Source organism: Mobula hypostoma, chromosome 12, assembly GCF_963921235.1.
Source record: "Mobula hypostoma chromosome 12, sMobHyp1.1, whole genome shotgun sequence".
NCBI classification, from domain to species: domain Eukaryota; kingdom Metazoa; phylum Chordata; class Chondrichthyes; order Myliobatiformes; family Myliobatidae; genus Mobula; species Mobula hypostoma.
The window spans coordinates 95,193,235-95,214,721 of NC_086108.1; the positions used below are offsets into that span (position 1 = coordinate 95,193,235).

Consider the following 21,487-nt stretch of genomic DNA (forward strand, 5'->3'; position numbering starts at 1 on the left):
CTGTGCTGAACTCTTACTCTCACCGAGTCCCACCGATCTGCACTCAGCCCATAACCCTCCATTCCTTTCCTGTCCGTATAACTATCCAATTTACCTTTAAACAACAACATCGAACCTGCCTCAACCACTTCTGCTGGAAGCTCGTTCCAAACAGCCACCACTCTCTGAGTAAAGAAGTTCCCCCTCATGTTACCCCTAAACTTTTGCCCTTCAACTCTCAACTCATATCTTCTTGTTTGAATCTTCCCCACTCTTAATGGAAAATGCCTATCCACGTCAACTCTATTTATCCCCCTCATAATTTTAAATACCTCTATCAAGTCCCCCCTCAACCTTCTACACTCCAAAGAATAAAGACCTAACTTGTTCAACCTTTCTCTGTAACTTAGGAGATGAAACCCAGGCAGCATTTTAGTAAACCTCCTCTGTACTCTCTCAATTTTTTTGACATCTTTCCTATAATTTGGTGACCAGAACCGTACACAGTACTCCAAATTTGGCCTTACCAATGCCTTATACAATTTCAACATTGCATCCCAACTCCTATACTCAATTAATAAAGGCCAGCATACCAAAAGCTTTCTTCACCACCCTATCCACATGAGATTCCACCTTCAGGGAACTATGCACCATTATTCCTAGATCCCTCTGTTCTACAGCATTCTTCAATGCCCTACCATTTACCATGTATGTCCTATTTTGATTAGTCCTACCAAAATGTAGCACCTCACATTTTTCAGCATTAAACTCCATCTGCCATCTTTTAGCCCACTCTTCTAACTGTCCTAAATCTCTCTGCAAACTTTGAAAACCTACCTCATCATCCACAACGCCACCTATCTTAGTATCATCTGCATACTTACTCATCCAATTTACCACCCCATCATCCAGATCATTAATATATATGACAAACAACATTGGACCCAGTACAGATCCCTGAGGCACAGTGCTACACAACGTCCTCCAATTTGACACACAGTTATCCACCACTACTCTCTGGCGTCTCCCATCTAGCCACTGCTGAATCCATTTTACTACTTCCATATTAATGCCTAACGATTGAACCTTCCTAACTAACCTTCCGTGTGGAACCTTGTCAAAGGCCTTACTGAAGTCCATATAGACAACATCCACCGCTTTACCCTAGTCAACTTTCTTAGTAACCTCATCAAAAAATTCAATAAGATTTGTCAAACATGACCTTCCACGCACAAATCCATGTTGACTGTTCCTAATCAGACCCTGTCTATCCAGATAATTATATATACCATCTCTAAGAATACTTTCCATCAATTTACCCACTGCTGACGTCAAACTCACAGGCTGATAATTGCTAGGTTTACTCTTAGAACCCTTTTTAAACAATGGAACCACATAAGCAATACGCCAGTCCTCCGGCACCATCCCCGTTTCTAATGACATTTGAAATATTTCTGTCAGAGCCCTTGCTATTTCTACACTAACTTCCCTCAAGGTCCGAGGGAATATCTTGTCTGGACCCGGAGACTTATCCACTTTTATATTTCTTAAAAGCGCCAGTACTTCCTCTTCTTTAATTGTCATACTTTCCATAACTACCCTTCTTGTTTCCTTTACCTTACACAATTCAATATCCTTCTCCTTAGTGAATACCGAAGAAAATAAATTGTTCAAAATCTCCCCCCATCTCTTTTGGCTCCGCACATAGCCGTCCACTCTGATTCTCCAAGGGACCAATTTTATCCCTCACTATCCTTTTGCCACTAACATAACTGTAGAAACCCTTTGGATTTATTTTCACCTTACTTGCCAAAGCTGTCTCGATGGTCAAGATGTATCCATGAGCGGAAGAGACAAGCGGGCACAGTCTCAGAATAGAAGGATGTCCCTTTGAAACAGATGAGGATGAATTTCTTTAGCCAGAGGGTGGTGAATCTGTGAAATTCAGTACCACTGGTGGCTCTGGAGGCAAAATGATTTGGTGTATTTAAAGTGGAGCTTGATATATTTTTGATTTTAATGGCGTCAAAGTTTACGAGGAGAAGACAGGAGAATGGGGTTGAGAGGGAAAGTCAGCCATGATCGAATGGCGGAGCAGGCTCGACAGGCTGAATGGCCTAATTCTACTCCTATATAATGTCGTCTTGCAGCCTAACTTGACACAGAAAAGGAACCAGGTTATTTTGCTGTCATTTAAACTAATACATTTAGATTCAGTTTAGGATTATTTTGAATAGTAGATCTCAGACAATATCCAGGCTTCTTAGTTCCAAAGATAGTAAAATTATTGTAGTAATGCAGCCAGTGTCATATTGGTAAATAAAGCAATCTATGTACATAGAGCAACATTCCAGAGAAAGCAAGTTAATAAATAGGACTGTTGACCATGACATGGTGAAAACTAACTAAGAATTATACAGTACAATGTTAGTATACAGGGCCTCTGAACCCATTGTACTTGCACAGCAATCCTAAAAAGCCTCTTTCCCGTAGCCCTTTACAGTGAGCAAATTATCATGCAACATGGAAACAGGTCTTTCGACCCAATGTCATGCTGCTGGAGTTGCTTCAATTTGCCTGCACTTGGCACGTGTTCCAGATGTCTTTTAAACATTGTAATTATTCCCCTACGTACACACGTGCACGCAGACACATGTTACAATGACATTTCTTCACGTTATAATAAAATTGATTAATCGCTGCTGGTTCAGAGCACTTTACTCAATATCATTGTCAGTTTCCGCAAACACTGCCAATTCCAATCAGATTTCCATCACCTTAATGAATTTAAAGAAGGACAAAATGCATAACTAAATATTAGTTTATGAGCACTTTTGTGCGGTATGAGCAATAATATAGGCCAGTTTATTCGTAATTTGTGCAGCCAGCTTTAATACAATATGTCATAACCCTCAACATTTTTACACACTGAACATTGCATATTAGACAACTGATATACATGAATGAAGTTATTAACAACCATCAGTATCTTGTGTGGAGCTAAACGGGGGAAAAGAAAGCTGGCTATGATCACAACATTTTTCCTCTTCCTCCTGACCATAACTTCTCCCTCTGTAGATAACATATTACCCATCTGTCACTTGAAATCCCTCTTGCTAAGTATGTTACTTGATGCCCTGTGTCAAATTTCATCTGCAAAGATGCGCTGTGTCAAATTTCGTTTCCTCTGACTGATTCTTGCAAATTTCTATAGACGTATGGTGGGGAGCATTCTGTTTGGTATAGAGGGTCCAATGTACTGGATTTAAAGAGGCTGAGAAAGGTTGCAGACTCCATTCATGGCCATAAGCTTCCCTGCCATCAAGGACATCTTCCAAAGGCAGAGCCTCAAGAAGACAGCATTATTTGCATCAAGGAGGAGGGGCAAGAGCCTCAAGACCCACACTCAGTGTTTTAGGAGCAGCTTCTATCCCCCTCTGCCATTAGATATCTGAATGGTCCATGAACACTACCCTGCTTTCATAGTCATAGAACACTCCAGCACAGAAACAGGCCCTTCGGCCTGTCTCATCTGCCGAGTCGTTCATCTGCCTAGTCCCATCGACCTGCACTTCGGCCTTAGACCTTCATACCCCTGTCATCCATGTCCCTGTCCAAATTTCTTTTAAACGTTGAAATTGATCCCACCTCCACCACTTGTACTGGCAGCTTGTTCCACACCTTTAGAGTAAAGAAGTTCCCCATGTTCTCCTTAAAACTTTTCACCTTTCACCCTTTACCCATGACCTCAAGTTGGAGTCTCACCAAACCTCAGTGGAAAAAGTCTGCTTTCATTTACCCTACCTATACCGCTCACAATATATAGTATCTCTCTCAAATTTCCCCTCAGTCTTCTGTGTTCTGGAAAAGGTCCTAACCTATTTAACGTTTCTCTGACTGAGGTCCTCATGTCCTGGCAACATCCTGGTAAAATTTCTCTGCACTCTTTCAATCTTACTGATACCTTTCTTATAGGTAGGTGACCAGAGCTACACACAAGATTCCAAATTAAGCCATACCAATGTCTTGTACAACTTCAGTATAACATCGCAACTTTTGTACTCAAAAACAGTGATTTATGAAGGATATCAAAGCTTTCTTTATGACCCCATCTATCTGTGATGTAAGGAAATATGGATCTGTATTCCCAGATTTGTCTGTTTTCCACCCTTCTCGGTGTTCTACTGCTCACTGTGAAGACCCACCCTCGTTTGTTCTCCCAAAGTGCAAAATCTCGCACTTGGCTACGTTAAATTCCATCTGCCGTCTTTCAGCTCATTTTTCCAGTTGGTTCGGATCTTGCTGGAAGCTTTGATAGTCCTCCTCGCTGTCCAGTGCACCCCAATCTTGGTGCCATCTACAAATTTACTGATCCAGTTTACCACATTATCATCCAGATGATACAGATGACAAACAACGACGAACCCAGCACTGATCCCTGCGGCACATCACTTTGTCACAGACCCCCACTCAGAGCAGCAACCATCTACAACTGCTCTCTGGCTTCTTACGTGGCCAATGTCTAATTCAAATTACTACCTCTTCTTGAATGCCAGCAACTGAACTTCCTTGACCAAGATCCCATGCGGGACCTTGTTAGAGGCCTTGCTAAAGTCCATGTAGACAACATCCACTGTCTTGCCTTCGTCAGCTTCCTCGAAAAACTCCAGAAGATTGGTTAGACTTGATTTACTGTGTACAAAGCCATGTTGACTATCCCTTATCAGTCCCTGTCTGTCCAAATACTGACATATCTGGTCCCTTAGAATGCCTTAAAATAACTCCCCACTACTGATGTCAGGCTCACCAGCATATAATTTCCTGGCTATTCTCAGAGCCTTTCTTAAATAATGGAACTACATTAGCTATCCTCCAATCCTCTGGCACCTCATCTGTGGCTACAGATGTTTCAAATATCTCTGCTAGGGCCCCCTGCAATTTCTGCACTAGCCTCCCACAGGGTCCAAGGGAACAGCTTGTCAGGCCCTGGGGATTTATCCACGCTAATTTGCCTCAACACTAAACACCTCATCCTCTGTAATCTGCGTTGGTCCATGACCATGCTGCTGCTGCTTTGCCTCACTTCTGTTTACCCTGTGCTTGTCTCCTGAGTAAATCTCGATACGAAAAATATCATTTTAAGACTTCTCCCATTTTTTTTTGGCTCCACGCATAGATTAAGACTCTGATCTTCCAGAGGACCAAATTTGTCCCTTGCTATTATTTTGCTCTTAAGATATCTGTAGAAGCTCTAAGATTGTCCTTCACCTTACCTGCTAGAGCAGCCTTATGTCTTCTTTAAGACCTCCCTTTTTCCTTAAGTATTCTCTTGCATTTCTTATACTCCTTGAGTACCTCATTTGTTCCCGTCTGCCTATACTTGCTGTACATCTCCATTACTGAATTAACTCTCCTCAATGTCTCTTGAAAACCAAGGTTCCCTGAACCTGTTATCCTTGCCTTTTATTTTGACAGGAACATACAAGCTCTACTCTCAAAATTTCACTTTTGAAGGCCTCCCACTTACCAAGTACACCTTTGCCAGAAAACAACCTGTTCCCCAGATCCTTTCTGATATCATCAAAATTGGCCTTTCTCCCACTTAGAATCTCAACCCAAGCACCAGACTTATCCTTTTCCATAATTATCTTGAAACTAATGGCCTTATGATCACTAGATGCAAAGTATTCTGTCACAAACTTCTGTCACCTGCCATGTCTCATTCCCTAATAGGAGATCTAGCATCGCACTCTCTCTATTTGGGACTTCTATGTACTGATTAGGGAAACATTCCTGAACATATTTAACAAACTCAATCCCATCCAGTCCTTTTACAGTACAGGAATCCCAGTCAATATGTGGGAAGTTTAAAATCTCCTACTATCACAACCATATGTTACTTGCAACAGTCTGCGGTCTCTCTACAAGTTTGCTCCTCTAAATCCTGTGGACTGTTGGGTGGTCTATAATATCCTATTAAAGTGGTCATACCTTTTCTATTCCACAGTTCTAGCCATACAGCCTCACTGGATGAGCTCTTCAGTCTGTCCTGATTGAGCATTGCCGTGACATTTCCTCTGACTAGTAATACCACCTTTCCCCCTTTAATCCCTCCCATTCTATCACATCTAAAACAACAAAGCCCCTGAATACTGAGCTACCATCCTGCCCCTCCTGCAACTAAGTCTCACTCACAGCTACATTGTCATAATTGCACATGCCGATCTATGCCCGAAGCTCACCTGCCTTTTCCACAGTATATATTGAAATATACGCAGCTCAGATCACTCGTCCCATCACCTTTCAGTTCCTGACCTTGTATGTAGGTTTAACAACATCTTTCTCCACAACTACTCCATTATCTGTCTGGCATTCTGGTTCCTATTCCCATGCAACTCTAGTTTAACCCCCCATGCGGCACTAACAATCCTTCCCACTAGAATATTATTCCCCTCCAGTTCTGGTGCAAAACATCCCTTCTGTACAGGTCCCACCTTCCCTGTAAGAGAGTCCAAAGATCTAAAAATCTGAAGTCCTCTCTGCTACACCAACTACTTAGTTACATTTTAGGCAACACTAGCATATGGCATGGGTAGCAGTCCCGAGTGCACAACCCTGGAGGTCCTGTCCTTAACTTAGCAACTAACTCCCTGAACTCACTTTGCAGGATCTCATCATCTCTCCTACCCATGTCTTTGGTATCACCATGGACCATGACTTCTGGCTGCTCTCCCTCGCACAGTAGAGTGCTGTGGACTCGATCTGAGATGTCGCTGACCCTGGCACCCAGGAGGCAACATACCATCCGGGAATCTTGTTCTTATCCACAGAACTTTCTTTGTTTTCCCCTTAACAACAAATCCTCTATCATCCCTGCCTCTTATTTCTTCCCTCCTCCCTCCCCCCCCACTTCCTTTTTGAACCATAGAACCAGACTCAGTGCCAGAGATCTGACCACTGTGGTTTTCCTCTGATAGATTATCTCTCCCCCTCCTCCTCCCCCCAACAAGATCCAAACCTATTGTTGAGGGGAATGGCCACAGGGGTACTCTGCACTGGCCCTTTCCCCCCACCTGATGGACACCTTTAGAGTCACAGAGCTGTACAATATGGAAACAAGCCCTTTGTCCTGCACCTTGGGCATAGCTACCTCCCTGTATGTTTTGTCAATCAACCCCTCAGCCTCCCAAATGATCTGGTGTTCATCCAGTTCCAACTTTGAACTCCTTGTATGTTGGAGCCAGAAGCTGCAGCTGGATGTGCTTCTTGCAGATATTGTTATCAGGGACCCAGAAGTCTTCCTGCTTTCCCACATCCTGTAAGAGAAGTATTCTAGTATCCTGACATCCCCACTGCTCTAAATGTGCAATAAGAATAAAGAAAGAATAACTAACAAAAAAAATCTACCTACAGCCTGTGCCTGTCTTCACCCAAGTCTCAATGCACCATAGCCTCAACTCCCCACTCCAGCAATGGCTGCTCAGCTTAAACCTAACATTCTTTTTATTGATTCTTGCCGTGCCTAATTACGCACCATCCAACGTCACTTTGGGACTGTGGTGTGCAATGTGCCGACTGCCCCCACTTGCTTCTTTTCATCTCCCTCTCCCTCTCCCTCTCCCTCTCCCTCTCCCTCTCCCTCTCCCTCTCCCTCTCCCTCCCCCTCCCCCTCCCCCTCCCCCTCTCCCTCTCCCTCTCCCTCTCCCTCTCCCTCCCCCTCCCCCTCCCCCTCCCCCTCCCCCTCCCCAATCCAGTGTCCCCTCGGGACCATGACATGAGAAATGCCAAAAATTCTCTTTTGCACTTTTTTTTAGTATAACTTACAGGAATTTTTATGTCTTGCTCTGTACTGATGCTGTAAAACAACAATTTTATGACATGATGATAAATCTGATTCTGATCGAGTTACTATATGACTCTGTTTTGTTTTCCTGCTCAAGCCCATTCATGATCCATACCGCCACTAATACTTTATTCCAGGGGACACTTTTGCTAACCAGCCTAGTGTCTGGGATTATGTCAAATATTTTCTGAAAAGACAAGATTCTCTTTATTCATCCTTTCTTTCTCATACTGAAAGATTTCATATGGGTTCTCAAACACAATTTGCCTTTAACACATCTGGGCTGGCTTTCCATTATTAATTTAGACACCTCTTCAAATGTCTATATTTCTCTTGAATAGTGTTGCTAAAGTCAAATCTGATGAGTTAGGCATGTCTATTCAAACTTTTTTAAACAAATGTTTTGAACAACTGTTGCCATTTTCAGTCCTCTGTCCTTTCCCTTTAGAGTCAGAGTTGCACGGCATGGAAGCAGGCCTTTTGGCCCACCGCATTGGTGCTAAGTTCTTTGTCCATCTACAGTGGTCCTGTATTAAGATGTACCCTTCTGCCCCTTTATCTTCTAAGTACCTGTCTAAATGCTTAAAAGTGGTGATTGTATCTGATTCTGCCACCTCCTCTACTGCTATGTTCAAGATCTTAACCATTATATTTAAAACAGAGCTTTTCCTTCCTATCTTCTTTAAAACTCTTTCCTCTCAAGTTAAACATGGGTTCCCTTGTTTTTGAAATAATTACCATAGGAAAAAGATTCTGACTATATACCTTATGGCAGGGGTCCCCAACCTTGTTTGCACTGCGGACCAGTTTAATACGGACAATATTCTTGCAGACCGGCCGACTGGGGTGGTGGGGGGGTGTTCAGTTAGGGTTAAACTCACCTCAACATGCCTTTTATAATTAGGGTTGCCAACTTTCTCACTCCCAAATAAGGGACAAAAGTAGCAGTCAAATACAGGGCAGTGTTTACCCTGAGAAAGACTACCATGACCATGAAGCCTTGCATGGGCACCTGTGTGCACATGCATATGTGACTTGCGTATGCGTGTATGTGCTGATTTTTTTTTCCACAAATCAGTTTTGGCTTAATCTTCCCAACTGTACTGTACATACATTATTTTTACTTAATATAGGCTGTGTATTTATCATATCATTCCTGCTTTTACTATATATATGTTAGTGTTATTTTAGGTTTTATGTGTTATTTGGTAGGTTATTTTTTGGGTCTGGGAATGCTCAAAAATTTTTCCCATATAAATTAATGGTAATTGCTTCTTCGCTTTACGCCATTTCGGCACGAAAGGTTTCATAGGAACGCTGTACCTTAGCAGGGGAAGTACGGGACAAGGGCAGTCCTGTATGGGACAAATCAATTTAGCCCAATATACGGGATGTCCCGGCAAATGTGGGACAGTTGGCAACCCTATGTTCAAGTTCAACAGTGTGTGACAGGGAATGAGGAAAGGTGCAGCTGACTCGTATCGTTTCCTCGCGGCCCGGTAGCACGTGCTTTGTGGCCCGGTGGTTGGGGACCGCTGCCTTATGAAGTCATCGAGCACTGCTACACAGAAACAAGCCCTTCAGCCATCTAGTCCATGCTGAACTTCATCCCATTGGCCTGTACCTGGATCATAGCCATCCATACCCCTCCCATTCATGTGCTTATCTAAAGTTCTCTTAAATGTTGCAACCAAACTCGCATGCACCATTTCCACTGGCAGCTTGCTCAACACTTGCACCATCCTCACTGTGCAGAAGTTACACCTTTCACCCTTAACTTGTGACCTCTAGTTCTCATCTCACCCAATCTCAGTGGAAAAAAGTCTGCTTGCATTTACCCTTTCTACACCCCTCATACTTTCATAATTTTATATAACTCCATCAGGTCACCCTTCAGTTTCATTTGCTCCATGGAAAGTCAGTCTGGCCTATCCAATCTCTCACCATGACTAAGGTCCTCTGATCTTGGCAACATTCTGAAAGGTGACATTCATTTATAGAGGATTAAATGATGATAGTAAACACTTTTGTAACTCCACCCTCTCATCCCATTCAGACCAAGTGAGTTGTTTACTTTAAATGTAGCCAGACGTTTTGCTAGCACCTCCGTGAGCCTTCTCCTCACCAGCTATCACCACTGCAGTAAAACATTGTTAAACGAGTACCAGATAGACTTTGGTGTTGGACTGACAGATTTTCTGCACTATTTGATATTACAGTATTTAAACAGGCCTTCCCCAGATTATGAGCACCTAACTTCTGGATACTCTGAATGAGTTCCCATAGTATAATTGAATTCAAAAGTGTGAAATATATGCACGTCCTCATTCCTGTGAATGGTAGAACTAGTTTCTTCTCTCCACTTTTAATAACTTTTCCCTTTCTCCTGTGTGCTTTTGAAGCCATTCATTTCAATGCTGTGAAGATATGGTTACCATGAGTGATTTTGTATATTTTCTGACTTGGGGACAAGATTCACTTAAGGGCGTCTCTAAAAATGGACCTTGGCCTATATATTAAACACCTTTAGTTTGACTTTTGTTAAGGTTTATGAGGTAGTAAAATTTCCAGTGGGTAGATAAGTTTAACGGGAGTGTGGGGAAGTAGAGTTCCATTGGGCCAGGTGCTGGATCATTGTGAAGCCCAAACAAAGGGATGGTAGACTTTTGAAGTTGTGCTCTACTTCCCCTTGCTACTCAGAATTTTTCAGCATCCTCTTCCTTGATCCAACAACACTTTCTTATGGTCTGAAGTGAATGATTAAGCAAATTCTCCTAAGTACATTTCAAAATATTCTCTTCCTTTTCCTGTTACTCTAATATTATTTCAGACAACATTGGGGTAATGAAGTCCCTAAAAACCACATGTATATCATGCTTGCATTTTCTTGCTTGTCTTTGGGGAAAAATGTTCCCTGAGCTGCTTGCTGGCTGGAACATAACCAGGCCTCAAGCCACAGCCCTCATCACCATATTTGAATATGCTGCCACACAGGGGTCCTCGTGATCTGTGTGTCAGCATATTCAAATATGGTGATAAAGGGGTTCACAGGAGTTTAGACTACTTGAGGAGGGACAAATTAAATGCACATATCATACACATCTGTGCATATTCTTCATTCACTTCATGATGGGTGGGGTGGGTGTGCAGCAGGTTGGACAAGACTCACTGCTGATATGCACATGCATCTTTTTGTTACCTTAACTATTTGGAGAACTGACTTATGTGCTATATAACAATGGGCACTATAATGCACTCTAACTTGTTTCACAGGTGATTCCATTATATTCATAAAAATCAAGAAAGATTAAGGTTGGCTTTATTTGGCATCAAAGCATACAGTGAAATGGTTGTTGACGCAAAACGACGCATCACAGTCTGAGAATGGACTGTGGCCAGCTCCCAAGTGTCACCTTGCTTCAGGGGCCAACGTAGCTTGCCACAACTTACTAACCCTAACCTGTTCTCCTTTGGAATGTGGGAGGAAACCCACATGGAGAACATGCAAACTTCATATAGACAGAGGTGGTAATTGAACCTGAGTCTTTGGTGCTGTGAAGCATTATTCTAACTGCTATGTTACCATGCAATCCATGTAATTTTAGTTTGGAGGGGAACTTATGATTCTAATTTTGCAAGACTGTGCAAGAACTTGTCAAAGTGAAACTTTGCCATCCTTGCCTAGTGACTGCATTATATGATTGAAAGGACCATTTACTTTGGGATAAATTTTTAAAAAGTTAAGCATTTAGGCCTTGATAAGTGAAACATGGTTTCTTGCATTAAGTTAGGTATAATCGTTAGATATTATTATTGAAGTAGTGAAATGGATTCAGCTGTGGCTGGATGGGAGACGCCAGAGAGTAGTGTTTGTCAGATTGGAGGCCGGTGTCTCGTGGTGTGCCTCAGGGATCACTGGGTCCAGTGTTGTTTGTGATATACATTAATGATCTGGATGATGGGGTGCTAAATTGGATTAGTAAGTATGCAGGTGATACTAAGATAGGTGGAGTTGTGGATAATGAAGTAGGTTTTCAAAGCTTGCAGAGAGATTTAGGCCAGTTAGAAGAGTGGGCTGAAAGATGGCAGATGGAGTGTAATGCTGATAAATGTGAGGTGCTACATTTTGGTAGGACTAATCAAAATAGGACATACATGGTAAATGGTAGGGCATTGAAGAATACAGTAGAACAGAGGGATCTAGGAATAATGGTGCATAGTTCCCTGAAGGTGGAATCTCATGTGGATAGGGTGGTGAAGAAAGCTTTTGGTATGCTGGCCTTTATAAATCAAAGTATTAAATATAGGAGTTGGGATGTAATGTTGAAATTGTACAAAGCATTGGTAAGGCCAAATTTGTAGTATTGTGTACAGTCCTGGTCACCGAATTATAGGAAAGATGTCAACAAAATAGAGAAAGTACAGAGAAGATTTACTAGAATGTTACCTGGGTTTCATCACCTAAGTTACAGAGAAAGGTTGAACAAGTTAGGTCTTTATTCTTTGGAGCGTAGAAGGTTGAGGGGGGGACTTGATAGAGGTATTTAAAATTATGAGGAGGATAGATAGAGTTGATGTGGATAGGCTTTTTCCATTGAGAGTGGGGGAGATTCAAACAAGAGGACATAAGTTGAGAGTTAAAGGGCAAAAGTTTAGGGGTAACATGAGGGGGAACTTCTTTACTCAGAGAAAGTGTGGCTGTGTGCAACGAGCTTCCAGCAGAAGTGGTTGAGGCAGGTTCGATGTTGTCATTTAAAGTTAAATAGGATAGATATATGGACAGGAAAGGAATGGAGGGTTATCGGCTGAGTGCAGGTCAGTGGGACTAGGTGAGAGTAAGAGTTTGGCATGGACTAGAAGGGCCGAGATGGCCTGTTTGCGTGCTGTAGTTGTTATATGGTTGTATGGATATAAGTGATTTGCCTCATCAGGGAGTGTTTCTCGAAGTATTTGCAAATCATAGTTCTGTGCTAACCTCAGCAGGTGTCTTAACCGCAAATTGCCACCAGTGTTATTGATGTAACCATAATAGATGCCCATCCTATTTGGATGTGCCTTTTGCTACTTATCTGCAGCAAAATGAAATCCTGCCTTTGTCATTATCTTTACATCTTGGTGAAGAATTTAATCTTTTAATGTACAACTGAGTTATCCTGGAAGCTGCAAACATCAGTGGTGGGTTTTAGACGTCAAAGATACTTATACTGATCACACACGAATTGCTGAAGGAACTCAACAGGTCAGGTAGCATCTATGGAGAGGAACACATCAGTCCTGACTTGCTGAGTTCTAGCATTTTATGTATATTACCCTGGATATCCAGCAGCTGCAAAATCTCACGTGTTTATAGTATTGGTGGACTTGTTGACAAGTCATGTATTTATATTAGTGATCAGTAACACCTGTTAATATAAGGGGACAGTGGTTTGCAGCTGAAACAAACAGATGTGTTGACACTATTTCTGTACATTTCAGGAACTTGTTCGAAAAGGGATTCCTCATCATTTCCGAGCTATTGTGTGGCAATTACTATGCAATGCACAAAATATGCCCATCAAAGATCAATATTCAGAGCTTTTGAAAATGACCTCACCATGTGAAAAACTTATAAGGCGAGACATTGCAAGAACGTACCCAGAACATGATTTTTTTAAAGAAAAAGACAGTCTAGGACAAGAAGTTTTATTCAATGTGATGAAGGTAAATCTATCATTTGATTTTTTTTCCTTTAGATGTGCAGCCTCTTTATTTTCAAGTTTATAATCTGGAAAATATGTAGGTGAAATTATTTTGGTATCAAATTTAACAAGATTCACTTGGATGCAAATGAAGCTGCCTCTGTGTTGGTCTCAGTGCAATTATCAGCTTAATGCCAAATTCTTGGTGCCTGTGCAGTATCAAGTGATGCCCATCATAAATGATGATGTAACTCCCCATGTAATTTGCCTGATATCCTTATGGCTGAATGAACTTGGAATGCATGTAACCCAGTACACATTTTTAGATTTGTTTATTGGTTCATTGTTGTCACATGTTCAGTGAAAAGCTTGTTTTGCAGCCTGATCAAACCATTACAGTATTGAGGTAGAATAAGATAAAACAATAACAATGCAAAAGGAAGTGTAAAAGCCACTTTAGGTAAAGTCTCCTTTACCTAAGGAGTTAGATTGTGAGCTCAAGAATCCATCTTATCATATGAAGTACATTCAGGAAACTGGTAATAGTGGGATAGAAGTTGAGATTTGTGGTATGTGCCTTCAGGCATTTATATCTTCTACCCAGTGGGAAAGAGGAGAAGAGTCTGGTGTGGCTGTTGTCTATATTTCTCACTGCCTCAGTAAAGCAACCAGCATAATCAGAGTCAATAGAGGGGAGGCTGGTTCCCATGGTGTACTGAGCTGTGTTCGCAACTCTCTGCAGTATATTGTAGTCACTCTCAGAGCAGTAGCCATTCCAAGATGTTATACATCCAGACAGAATACTTTCTGTGATGATACCTCATATAACAATTGATAGGAGTTGACAGGAATGTGCCAAATTTCTTTAGCCTTTTGAGGAAGTAGAAGCATTGTTGAGCTTTCTTGGCCATGACATCAACATGGTTGAACTAGGACAGCCTGTTGGTGAAATTCACCCGTAGGAACTTTAAGTTCTCAGCCCACTGAACCTTAACACTGTTGATGTAACACAAACAAAATGCCGGGGGAATGCCAGAGGAAGTGCCTGGCCTGCTGAGTTCCACCAGCATTTTGTTTGTGCTGCTTGGATTTCCAGCATCTGCAGATTTTCTCTTCTTTGTCACTATTGATGTAGACAGGATTATGTGCACTGAACCCACCCACCCCCGTACGCCACTGTTTTGGAAGTCAGTGATCAGCTCTGTTATTGAACCGTGTCACTTTATTGAGTGACAACACTCACTTGGCCCTTTTCAAAGGTGAAAGGGAGATTGGGAGTGATATGTTCCTTATTAAAATGTGGCAATATCATGAGTTCTGTTTGTTCTCTATAATTGACATCTCTGGTTCATCAACAAGCCTCAAGAATCTGGCAAAATTTAAAGACTCTTGAGTGTTTACTCTATTTTGCATTTTGCTTATTAACTTGTATGATTAAAATCTTAATAATTTCAACTTGCTTGGCTAACTCCATATGGTTGATACCAAGATCAGCCCAGGTCAAAGTGAGCAGGTTGACAGATTTCAAAATTCACCTGTTCTAAAATTTTTGTAATTTTAATAAAAACAGCTCTTGTAGCTTTAGAGTAGTTATTTTGAGGTTAATATCAGGGAAACCTGTCAATTTCCCTACCTCCTGAATTATATACCCTTGTTTTATTTCTCAAATTGGTGGTCAAAAAAGTTGTAAAGTCGGTAAAATGGATAGTTGTTTTGCTGTTGCTCATTTTGTGTCCCAGAAAGTTGAATTTTCTCTTTGTATAGAAATCTTCAACCAATGAAGTGAATTTCTGTCTGATTCATGATCAGAAATGTAGCTGTCTTGTGAGCACTACTTTTGTTTTTTTTTTGAGATTTGGGCATCACTGACAAAGCCTGCATTTATTTTCATACCTAACTGCTGTTGAAAAGGTAATGCTGAATCACTACTTTGAACCACTGCAAACTACTGTGTTAAAGTAATCTCCAGCTTGTTTGGGAGGGAAATCTAGAGTTTAGAGCTAGTCGTGGTAATGGAATACTGGTAATTTTCAATTCAATATGATATGCAATTTGGAGGGCACCACACAAGTTATTGGATTTTCCATGCTAGAAGTCAGAGTTTGTGAGGTTCTGTCAGAGCACACTAGGTGAGTAACTGCAATGTTTAATCATATCTTTACCACCTTTGCACTTGTTTTTTAAGTGAAAAGTAACAAAATATTCTACCACGAAAAACTGGCGGCAGCTGAAGAGACAGCAGACAGCTCAGAGAGATGGCACCAGGGGCAGTCAGGGCTAGCAACTCGAGCTGCTGCTTCTGTGAAGAGAAACCTGTCAGAGCTACAGAACGCTGTAAAGAAGTATGCCCCCAGGAGAGCCCGAGAGGAGGGAGAATGAGAACTCTGACCGGATGGACCTATGGATGAAGACCTTTGCTAACAATCAACTGACTACAAACAGGGAATCTGTCTGCCCCAGAGTTCGTAAGAATGTGCACGGTCTGAGGATCCACCAGACCGAGATGAGCTGTTTGAGCAAGGAACAACAGGTACAGTGCACAGGGATCACCCCTGGGGAGGTGCAGGAGGAGTCAGGTCCGGAGTCACCCCACAGTGCCCAGAACCTCCGTGTACCCAAAACCCCAAGCTTAACCATAGCATCAGAGCAATGCCAGGTGAAGTGGCCTCCAGCATGCAAGGAGGATGAGTGCCATTAGTTTAATGATGACTTGGGCAAGATACTTGATGCTTCAGGAAGGGCTGCAGACAGAAGGCTCAAGTTCATGCCAGCAATCATCATCAGTTTCACAGTGGAGAGGTGTGGCATGGAGAAGTATCGGGCGATCGCATCCTATGCAATGAACCAGAGGGCCAACGATCAGCCAGTTGAGACAGGAGCTGAGGTCACTTAAATGGCAGTTCAAGGAGGTAGCAGAGGAGGAGAAGGAGGCACTGCAGGAGCTTTATAACATCATGAGGGAGAAGCTCCTCGCCCTCTGCAGGGCAGAATGGCACAGACGATGCAGAAGGGAGAGGGCTACCTTCATAGCTGATCCATTTAGCTTCACTAAGAAGCTTCTTGGACAAAAGTGGAGTGGACACCTATCTTGTCCAAAAGAGAAGATTGATCAGCATCTCTAGGACACTATGCAGATGCAACCCGGAAGCAAGACTTGGGAGCGTGCAGGGATCTGTTAAGTCCACCAGCACCTACCACTGAGTTCAACAGCAAGGAGCCCAACTTGAAAGAGGTCCAAGAAATAGTAAGAACAGCTAGGGCAAGCTTAGCACCTGGACTAAGTGGAGTACCATACAAGATATAAAAGTGGTGTCCCAAATTTCTGTACAGACTGTGGAGGATCCTTGGGGTGGTTTGAAGGAGAGGGAGAGTGTCCCACCAATGGATATTTGCAGACGGTGTCTGGATTGCCAAACAAAACTCCAAGATCATCAACCAGCTTCAAGTCATCTCACTGCTCAGCACTTAAGAGAAGATATTTTTCAGTGTCATTGCCTGACATCTAACGGAGCACCTCCTGAAGAATCATTACATTGACATCTCAGTGCAGAAGGGCGGGATAGCGTGGGTTTCAGGGTGCTTAGAGCACACAGGAGTGATCTCTCAGTTGATCAGAGAAGCACAGGAAGGCAAAGGAGATCTCTGAGCTCAGGCTGGACCTCACAATTGCATGTGGTTCCATACTGCATAGGCTGGTTGCAGTCGCCCTCGAGTGCCACCATGTCCCATTTAGGACCAGAGAACTCATTCTGGACTACTACAGTAATTTCAGTCTAAGAGACACCTCTGGGCAGTCACATCTGATTGGCATCATCTTGAGAAAGGGATCATAGCAGGGTGTACAGTGTCTATGATCATCTTCTCCTTGGTGATGAACGTGTTGGCCAAGTCAGCAGAGGTAGAATGCAGAAGCCCGTTGTCCAGGTCTGGTGTCTGTCAGCCTCCTATAAGAGCATTTATGGATTACCTGACTAACACCATCACCAGTGCCAGGATGCAGATGGATCCTGCAGGGTCTGGAGAAGCTCACTGCTTGGGCAAGGATGAGCTTCAATCCTAAGAAATCCAAATCATCAGTACCTAAGAGAGGAAAGGTGGTTGACAAATTCTGCTTTAACCTAGGGGGCTCCCAAATTCCAAGCCTATCAGAGAAGCCGGTGAAGAGTCTAGGCAAAGTGTTTAACAGCTCGCTGAAGGGCACAGCATCCATCAAAGCAGCCAGGGAAGAGCTGTAGCAATGGTTGACTGTTGCGGACAAGCCAGGGCTGCTGGATAAATTCAAGGCTTGGATTTACCAGTGTAGCGTTCTCCCTGTGGCCTCTGCTTGTCTGTGATGTCCCACTGTCAACAGTTGAGACCTTTGAGAGAAATATCAGCCAGCACCTATGGAGGTGGCTGAGTCCGCCTAGGCGTCAGCATCGCCTTGTACAGGAAGAAAAACGACCGAAACTCCCTATTAGCAGTGTGACCAATGGGTTCATGGTTGCCTGCGCAAGAGAAGTGCTGCAATATGGAGAGTCCAGCAACATGAAGGTCTCACATGCTGGCATTGAGGTGAGGACAGGTAGGAGGTGGAGGGTGCAGGATTCAGTTGAACAAGTTGAAGCATTGCTACGCCTTGGTGTGTTGGTGGGCTCAGTGGCATCAGGACGAGCTGGCTTGGGTTGCTTTCCAACAGTCCACTCTGATAAGGTGCAAGGAAGAGCGAGGCACCAGTTGATCCAGCAGGGGATGCGAGCTGCTGTGGAAGAGCTATGTGCCAGCAAGATTGCTGGCATGCAGCAACAAGACGTGTGGACAAGATGGGACCAGGTAACAGAGCACAGCATCTCATGGGGGAAATTTGGTCAGCTGAACCCCACCGCATCAAGTTCCTGATCCAGTCAGTCTTTGACGTCTTGCCAAGCCCAGGGAACCTGTACTGCTGGGGTAAGTCTGAAACACCAGCATATTCCCTGTACCAAGGGCAGGGAACATTGGAGCATATCCTCAGATGCTGCCCGAAAGCCCTGGGGGAGGGGTGTTATTGTTGACGCCACGACCAGGTGCTGAAGATAGTGGCTGACACCTTGTGCACAGCAATCGTCCATTGTTTTTATCAATGCAGGGGGCATGCCACCTACTAGGAACAGCAAAGGACTGGCATTTGAGAGCTGGCCTCAGGAAACAGCTCGGATTCCCTGAGCACAGCTCCTTGACAATGCTCAGGTCAGACATAGGGCCACTGTCAGAGTCATTCAGACAGGTGGTCATGTTGGAGCTGACCATTCCCTGGGAAGACCAGATGGAGGAGGCCCATGAAAAGAAAAAGTCTTGGTGGAGGAGTGCTATAGTAAGGGGTGGTGGGCACACTGAGAGGAGGGCTGCAGAGGGTTTGATGGGTCAATCCCTCTGCCAAGCTTACAGCTGGATAGGCATCTTAGGAGCCCAGAAGAGGAAAGCCATCAGGAACACCATAGAGGCAGAATGCTACTCCGACACAAATCAACCTTGGCTGGGTCACCCAGGCGAGGGTGTCTGGTGTTGAAGGACCTGAAACACCTTGTGACCCCAGGTTACATCACTGATGATGCATCTGAGTGCATCGCAGGATGTATCATTCTGTCATTGGTTCATGTTTATGGTGTTTTTTTAACAGCTATTTTACAAAATATATTAATGGTTAACTTTTAAATATAATTCTTTGCAGGCCTATTCCCTTGTAGATCGTGAAGTTGGTTATTGCCAAGGGAGTGCTTTCATAGTTGGGCTTCTTCTTATGCAGGTATTTTATATTTAATTTTAAAAAGCTATTCTTTGTGGAATTTCTTGTCCTGGTATGCTTGTCAATGCAACAGCATTACAGCTGTTGTTTCATGATAATTTCACTCCCCTTTACTCCTCCTTTCTTTTTCCATTTCTCATTCTGGTTACCCTCTTACCCCTGCTCATCTGTTCTTTACCCCCTCCCCCACAAGCTCCCCTACTTTCCTTCCTTGCATGGTCCACTGTATTTTCTGATTACATTTCTTCTTCAGCCCTTCACCTCTTCCACCTATCCTATAACAACTTCTTACCTTATACCCCTTCCCTGACCTGCCCATCTTTCCCCTCAACCCAACACTGTCCAGCTTGTACTCCACGTCCTCCTCTCTTCCACCTCGTTTCTGCCTCCTTCCTCTTCAGTCTTGATGAAGGATCTCAGCCTGAAATGACGACCCTGCATTCCCTCATAAATGCTCCCTGACATGCTCAGTTCCTCCAGCAAACTGTGAGTGTTGCTCAAGATTTCCAGCATCTGCAGAATCTCTTGCATTTAACATAGAAAGGGCGAAGAGGTCCTATGCAGTGAGTATAGGGAGTTAAGGAAAAGGCTAAAGAGCAGGACTCCAAGGTAATCTCTGGATTGCTCCCAATACCATGTGCTAGTCGGGACAGGAATAGGATGATAGTACAGATGAATGCGTAGCTAAAGAAGTGGTGGAGGGGACAGGGATTCAAATTTCTGGATCATTTGAATCTCTAATGGGGGAAGGTAGGACCTGCACAAAACAACAGGTGTCACCTGAACTTGAGGGAGTCTAATCTCCTTGAGGGCAGGTTTGTTGGAGCTGTTGGGGAGGATTTAATGTGAGTTGGCAGGGGTATGGGAACTGGAGTGAGGGCTAAGGATAACCAAACAGTAAGTGTTGAGATTTCAGCTGAAGGAAACCATGCTGATTTTAATCTGCTTTGTCACTGCCTTCAACCACTCTGAAACCTCATCCCTTATAATGGACTCCCAACAGCTTCCCAATCACTGGAGTCACTGACCTGTAGTTTCTTCCCTTCTGCCTCCCTGTCTTCTTAAAGAATGGAGTAACATTAGCAATTTTCCATTCCTCTGGAACCATTTCAGAATCTACTGATTCTTGAAAGATCACTACCATTGCCAACACAATCTCTTCAGCAACCTCTTCGGTACCCTGTGGTGTAGTCCATCTGGTCCAGGTGACTTATCTACTTTCAGATCTGAATTTGAATTGACTTTACTTCTTACATCTTTCGCATACACAAGGAGTAAACATTTTTATGTTACGTCTCTGTCTAAATCTGCAATAAGTAATCATAGTAATTAATAATAATTTGAAATTATTATAAACCTTTCAGCTTCTCAAGCACCTTCTCCTTAGTAATAGCAACTACACTCATGTCTGCCCCCTAACACACTCAAACTTCCGACATACTGCTATTGTCATCCACAGTGAAGTTTGATGCAAAATACTTATTCTGTTCGTCTGCCATTTCTTTGCCCGCCATTACTATTTCTTCAGCATCATTTTCCACGGTCCAATATAAACTCTCTCCTTTCCTTTACTCTATATATCTGAAAATTCTTTTGATATCCCCTTTGATATTATTGGCTAGCTTTCATATTTAATCTTTTCTCTCTTTATGATTTTTTGTTGCTTTTTGTTGGATTTTAAAAGCTTCCCAATCCTCTAATTCCCCTCTAATTTTTGCTATATTATATGTCCTCTCATTTGTTTTTATGTTGTCTTTGAATTCCCTTGTCAGCCACACTGCCTCAGCCTCAGAGTCTTGCACCTTCTGAATTGCCCCCAGAAACTCCAGTTATTGTTGTTCTACCTATCATTCTTTTCCCTTGTCCCCTTCCAATCAACTTTGGTGAGATCCTCTCTCATGCCTCACTAATTCCCTTTACTCCAGTGTAATACTAATGCATCTGACTTTTAGCTTCTCCCTCTCAAACTGCAGGGTAAATTCTATCATTTATGATTAGTATCCTCATTGTTCCTTTACCTTAAGCTCCCTAATCAAATCTACTTCAGTACAAAACCTCCAAATCCAGATTTTGCATTTCTCCTAGTGGGCTCAACCACATGTTGCTCTCAAAAGCAATTTCTCCCTCTTGGCATCCACACAAACCTGATTTTCCCAATCTACCTGCATATCGAAATTCTCCATGACAAGCGTAACATTGCACTTATTACATGCCTTTTCTATT

The 21,487-nt window shown here is 43.0% G+C and overlaps 1 protein-coding gene across 6 annotated transcripts in view; it reads left to right on the forward strand.

Moving 5' to 3' along the window:
* The window catches only part of evi5a (ecotropic viral integration site 5a), a 292,185-nt gene that overhangs the window by 100,640 nt on the left and 170,058 nt on the right, over positions 1 to 21,487 (forward strand). For all 6 annotated transcript variants that reach the window (XM_063064647.1, XM_063064648.1, XM_063064649.1 and 3 more), the window contains 2 exons: positions 13,298 to 13,522; positions 19,190 to 19,264. In XM_063064647.1, the coding sequence (XP_062920717.1) occupies positions 13,298 to 13,522; positions 19,190 to 19,264 (300 nt within the window). The remainder of the gene's footprint in view (positions 1 to 13,297; positions 13,523 to 19,189; positions 19,265 to 21,487) is intronic.